This window comes from Euleptes europaea, chromosome 7, assembly GCF_029931775.1.
Source record: "Euleptes europaea isolate rEulEur1 chromosome 7, rEulEur1.hap1, whole genome shotgun sequence".
NCBI classification, from domain to species: Eukaryota; Metazoa; Chordata; class Lepidosauria; order Squamata; family Sphaerodactylidae; genus Euleptes; species Euleptes europaea.
In genome coordinates this window covers 87512311-87518310 of record NC_079318.1, presented here as the reverse complement: position 1 = coordinate 87518310, position 6000 = coordinate 87512311, and the positions used below count along the sequence as shown (strand labels likewise).

Genomic DNA, 6000 nt, shown 5'->3' with positions numbered 1-6000 from the left:
TTCACCAGATCAGCATCTGCCGCTCATGTGGAGGAGTGGGGAATCAAACCCGGTTCTCTACCACTCCAAACCACCACTCTTAAGAAGAAGAAGAGTTGGTTTTTATATGCCAACTTTCTTTCCCACTTAAGGAAGAATCAAACCGGCTTACAATCACCTTCCCTTCCCCTCAACAGACACCCTGTGAGGTAGGTGGGACTGAGAGAGTGTGACTAGCCCAAGGTCATCCAGCTGGCTTCATGGGTAGGAGGGGGGAAACAAATCCAGTTCACCAGATTATCCTCCGCCACTCATGTGGAGGAGTGGGGAATCAAACCCGGTTCTCCAGATAAGACTCCACAGCTCCAAACCACCACTCTTAACCACTACACCACGCGGGCTCTCCCTCAAGGTCGTTAAAAAAAACACAGCTTTCTCCAAGTTTTTCAATAACTTTTTTTAAAAACACACAAAACATCTCCAAAGTAACACAGGCATTTGGACGAAGAAGGTGTACGCAGGAGAGGGAGACAGAGAGCAGGCAGGAAGATTGGCAGGCACCGGCAAAAAAGACAAAACGGGAAAGCACGAACACAGAATGACTCGCAGACACACGGACCAGGGGGGTTGGGGGTACAGGAGCCGCCATGCAAACGACGTGGGGTGCACCAATATCCCCCCCATTTGGAGGGGGGTGGAAGGGAAGCACCACACACAGCGGGCTCGGGAGTGGAAAGGGAGTTAACATTAAGGGAGAGGGAAAGGGGCGACAAGAGAATGGGTGTCGGAGGAGGCTTCCCCTCCCCCTTTTCTTTAAATAAAAATAAAAATAAAATTTTGCGTTTTCTTTCTCGTAAGTAAAATAAAACTCAACTAAATAGAAATCTGGGTTCTGTACAGGAGAAAATGGCGATGTGGGGAAGGGGGTAATTCTAGGATGGGGCGAAGAGCAGCCGATTTACAAGTTTTCACCTCTTTTTTTGCTGCTTGAGATTTGTGCTGTTTTGGGGAGTTTGTACGAGTGTCGCTTCTTGAGGGACTTGACTGTGCTTGGAAGAGGATTCATGGGTGGGTGGGAACCATCTCTCCCTCCCACCCCCTACATGCTATTCCCACTAGCCCCCCCTTTTCTGAATTACTTGGGTGGGAGCTGTAAAGATTGTATTACCTCCAACTTCATTCCCTAGACATGCAAAGTCCACAAGGAAAAGAGCTCAGGCCTCCAGCCATTGGGATGTGAACAGCCAGATCTGGGGGGGGGAGGTATATGACTTCATAAGCCCCCCTCCAATCCAAGCATTGCCCATTTGAAGGGGTGGCGAGAGACGAGAGGGGTGCCTTTGTTCGCAAACTCTTCGTTCACCCAGGTTGGCGGGGGAGAAGGGGGTCAGACCCTTGGCCATCCCTGGCTGAGTCCGTTGTGCCCCACCTGTGCCTCAGAGGCCAGTGTCCCCCAAAGTGGGGGGGGGGGTCTCCCATATCAGTCTTGGAAGCAATAGGAGTGGTGTCGCTCCCCTCCTGAGGGAAAGGGAAGACCCCGTCAGTCAGTCACAGAACAGAGACTTAACAGCTGGCAAGTGTTTCGACCCTGGCCTGTGCGGGTTACCCTTTGCTCAGAGCCACCTTCATCAGTGCTATGCCACAGGCTACTGTCTAGGTGTTTGGCAAAGTCTTTCCCTGACAGTACCAGCGATAAAGAGGTCCCCCAGGTTGGTAGGGGACGAGGGGCTCCCGACTCAGGGCTGTCGTCCAGGGGAGGGGGTCTCCCCTGGGTCAAGCCTACATGCGAATGTACCCGGTCCGGCCTCGTCTCCTAGAACCCCTCGATGTGGCAGTAGGCCTCCAGAGCAGCCAGGAGGATGTAGACCAGCCACAGGCTAACAAAGAGGAGCGTGGAGAGGATTTTGGGGGTTCGGGGCCCTCCCAGCTCTCCACCGATGGGGGCCCGGCGCCGGTACAGCAGCACGGCGATGCTGACGAAGGCGAAGATGGTAAAGAGGGTGACCGAGAAGGCCAGAGTGCCCGGCTGGACGAGGAATGGCTGGCCTTTGGAGGCCCAGTAGACAGCTGCGATGGACCAGGCCACCCCGATCCCCAGGAAGACGTTGACGGCGTTGCTGCCCGTCACGTTGCCGATGGAGGCGTCGGCGTACTGGTCTTGGATGGCGGCCACTTTGCTGGCAAAGGTATCTGTGTGGGAAAAGGAAAGGGCGTTGGTGGGAACAAACGGCTGGAAAGAAAATGCCCAACATTCCTGTGATGAGAAAGATTATCATTACAAATGCCTCCCTCCCTACCCTTTTTTTTGCTGTCAAGTCACATCTGAGTTATGGTGACCCTGGTGGGGTTTTCAAGGCAAGAGATGTTCAGAGGTGGTTTGCCATTGCCTGCCTCTGCATCACGCCCCAGGAATTCCTTGGAGGTCTTCCATCCAAACACTCATACTTAGCTTCCGAGATCTGACGAGATGGGGCTTGCCTGGGCTATCCAGGTCAGAGAAATGCCTCATTCAGCAGGTTAATTACAGGGTTACCAGCCTCCAGGTGGGCCCCGTAGATTTGCCAGATCTCCAGGCAACACTCCAGTTCCCCTGGAGAAAATGGCACCTTTGAAGAGTGGACTCTATGGCATGATATGCTACGGAGGCCCTCCCCTCCTTAAACTCCGCCCTCCTCAGGCTCCTCCCCTTAAATCTCCAGGTATTTCCCAGCCAGAGTCAGCAACCCTAGTTAATGACAACTTGACCAAAACGTCTGGAAATCTTTTTTTTACCATCCAAGATGGGGTTGCCAACCTCCAGGTAGTAGCTGGAGATCTCCTGATATTACAAATGATCTACAGCCGATAGAGATCAGTTCTCCTGGAGAAAATGGCCGCTTTGGCAGTTGGACTCTATGGCATTGAAGACCCTACCCTCCCCAAACCCCGCCCTCCTCAGGCTCCACCCCAAAAACCTCCCGCCAGTGGCCAAGAGGGACCTGGCAACCCTAATCCAAGATGAAGCAGTTTGGGCCTTTCCCTGCCCAACTGCTGCTGATCTCTATTTCTCAATAGATAGATAGATAGAGGTACTGGGGGGTCCACCTCCTTGCATTTCACATATGAAAAGAGGGATGTGCTTGAGAGCACCCCAATTCTCCCTCCAGAGACTATGCAAAGGCCATAAATTTGCTATGTTGGGTCAAAACCCTCATCCCACTGGCTCAACACCCTCTTTCACACAGTAGCCAACCAAATACCCTTGGAAGGCCTTCCAGCAAGGTACAAAGGCCAAAGCTTCTTCTAACTGCTGTTCTGTATCGCAGAGGATTTCTGTCTCGGAATATGGAGCTTCCATTCAGTCATCTCTAATAGCCATTGCTCTACGTCCCCTTCATGAATGTGTCTAATCCCCTTTTAAAGCCATCTATGCGCATGGCCGTCACTATGTCCACGAGCAGTGGATTCCACAGTTTCATTACTCATTGAATACTGAAGTACTTCTTTTTGTCAATTTTGAATCTGATTGCCATTAACTTAAAAGAGCCTTATGACGCAGAGTGGTACGCTGCAGTACTGCAGTCAAAAGCTCTGCTCACGACCTGAGTTCAATCCCGACGGAAGTCGGTTCAGGTAGCTGGCTCAAGGTCGACTCAGCCTTCCATCCTTCCGAGGTCGGTAAAATGAGCACCCAGCTTGCTGGGGGTAAAGTGTAGATGACTGGGAAAGGCAATGGCAAACCACCCCATAAACATAGTCTGCCCAGTAAATGTCAGGATGTGACATCACCCCATGGGTCAGGAATGACCCGGTGCTTGCACAGGGGACTACCTTTATCTTTTCCCATTAACTTCACTGGGTGCCCCTGAATTCTAGTATTACAGGAGAAGGAGAAAGGTTTTCTATCTACTTTGTCCACCCCATGTAGAACTTTGGAAACCTTGACCATGTTACCCCTTAGTCATTTATTATCCAAACGAAGAAATCAGAAACTCCTCAGCCTTTCCTTGTAGGGAAGATGCCCCACCTTCATTCTGAACTTTCCAAGTGCTACAATATATGTCTTGAGATATGGCAACTGGATCTGTTACATGGTATTCTCAAATGTTACACCATAGAGCTATGGTGGTGGTGGAAAGCGCCGTCAAGTTGCAGCCGACTTCTGGCAACCATTTAGGGTTTTCAAGGCAAGAGACAAATAAGAGGTGGTTTGCCAGTGCCTTCCTCTGCATAGCAACCCTGGCCTTCCTTGGTTGGTCTTTCATCCAATACTAACCAGGGCCCACCCTGCTGAGCTTCCAAGATCTGACGAGATTGGGCTAGCCCAGGCCATCTAGGTAGGGTTGCCAGCTCCAGGTTGAGAAACCCCTGGAGATTTTTGGGGCAGAGCCTGAGGAGGGCGGGGTTTGGGGAGGGACTTCAGTGCCATAGAGTCCAATGGCCATAGCAGCCGTTTTCTCCAGGTGAACTGATCTCTGTCGGATGGAGATCAGTTGTAATAGCAGGAGATCTCCAGCTACTACCTGGAGGTTAGTATTCAAAATCGGGCTCCAAGTACAAAATAGGAGAATGAGGAATCAAAGTTATGCACTTGTTGATAGCTCAATAAAGCACATAAGAGCAATATGCAAACAATTGTATTCAGAGAAAAAAGAACCTCACTGCAAAGGTATCCAAAGGATATAAATACTGAGCAAGGTAAGTTAATACACAATGAGAATACAAAAAATGTGTACAAGAATAAGTCAGGTATACAATAATAGACTATCCAGAATGGTAAAGTCCAAAAGAGCACGGAATAAATATCAGACGCAATGGGCTTCCGGTAAACTTATTCTTTACTTATTCTTGTACACATTTTTTGTATTCTCATTGTGTATTAACTTACCTTGCTCAGTATTTATATCCTTTGGATACCTTTGCAGTGAGGTTCTTTTTTCTCTGAATACAATTGTTTGCATATTGCTCTTATGTGCTTTATTGAGCTTTCAACAAGTGCATAACTTTGATTCCTCACTACCTGGAGGTTGGCAACCCTACATCTAGGTCAGGGAACGCTATAGAAAGGCATTATAGTACTGGCTTTTATTTTCAGCCCCATTCTTAATAATCCCTTGCACAGAATTTGATGCTTTCACTACTGCGTAGATGCTGAGTCGATGTTTTCATTAAGTTACCTGCCCCAACGCCAAGATCTCTTTCCTAATTGGTCACCACCAGGTCAGAATCCATCAGCGTATATTTAAGGTTTGGATTTTTTTTTGCTCCAAAGTGCACCGCCTGCCCTTAAACAGAACCAATGAGGCCCTCCCTTTGTCACCCATCCACACAGTGAGGGGAGATCCCTTGGGAACCCTTCACAATCCACTTTGGATTTCACCATCCTGTATACTGTGGTTTCATTTGTACACTAAATCACCTCACCCCTCCTAGGGTTGCCAATTCTGGCTTGGGAAATTCCTGGAAATCTGAGGGTGGTTCTTTGAAGAGGCAGAGTTTGGGGAGAAGAAGAGTTGGTTTTTATATGCCGACTTTCTCTACCACTTAAGGAAGAATCAAACCGGCTTACAATCACCTTCCCTCCCCCTCCCCACAACAGACACCCTGTGAGGTAGGTGGGGCTGAGTGAGCTCTAAGAGAGCTTTGACTAGCCCAAGGTCACCCAGCAGACTTCATGTGTAGGAGTGGGGAAACAAATCGTCCACCAGATTTGCCTCCGCCGCTCATGAGGAGGAGTTGGGACTCAAACCTGGTACTCCAGATCAGAGTCCACTGCTCCAAACCACCACTCAACCACTACACCTCAGCAGGCTATAATGCCATAAAGTCCACCCTCTGAAGTTGCCATTGTCTCCAGGAAGATTACATGAACACCTGAAGCTGCCTTCTACTGAATCAGACCCGTGGTCCATCCAAGTCAGTATTGTCTACTCAGACCAGCAGTGGCTCCCCAGGGTCTCAGGCAGGGGTCTTTCACATCACCTACTTGCCTGGTCCATTTTACTGGAGATGCTGGGGATTGAACCTGGGACCTTCTGCATG

General features: G+C 49.6%; 1 protein-coding gene across 1 annotated transcript in view; it reads right to left on the bottom strand.

The window, feature by feature from the left end:
* Positions 1-1778: 1778 nt before the first annotated feature.
* LOC130481218 (sodium/calcium exchanger 1-like) overlaps positions 1779-6000 on the bottom strand; it is a 36627-nt gene continuing 32405 nt past the window's right edge. The window contains exon 7 of the mRNA XM_056853967.1: positions 1779-2169. Coding sequence (XP_056709945.1) covers positions 1793-2169 — 377 coding nt within the window. The 3' untranslated portion in view covers positions 1779-1792. The remainder of the gene's footprint in view (positions 2170-6000) is intronic.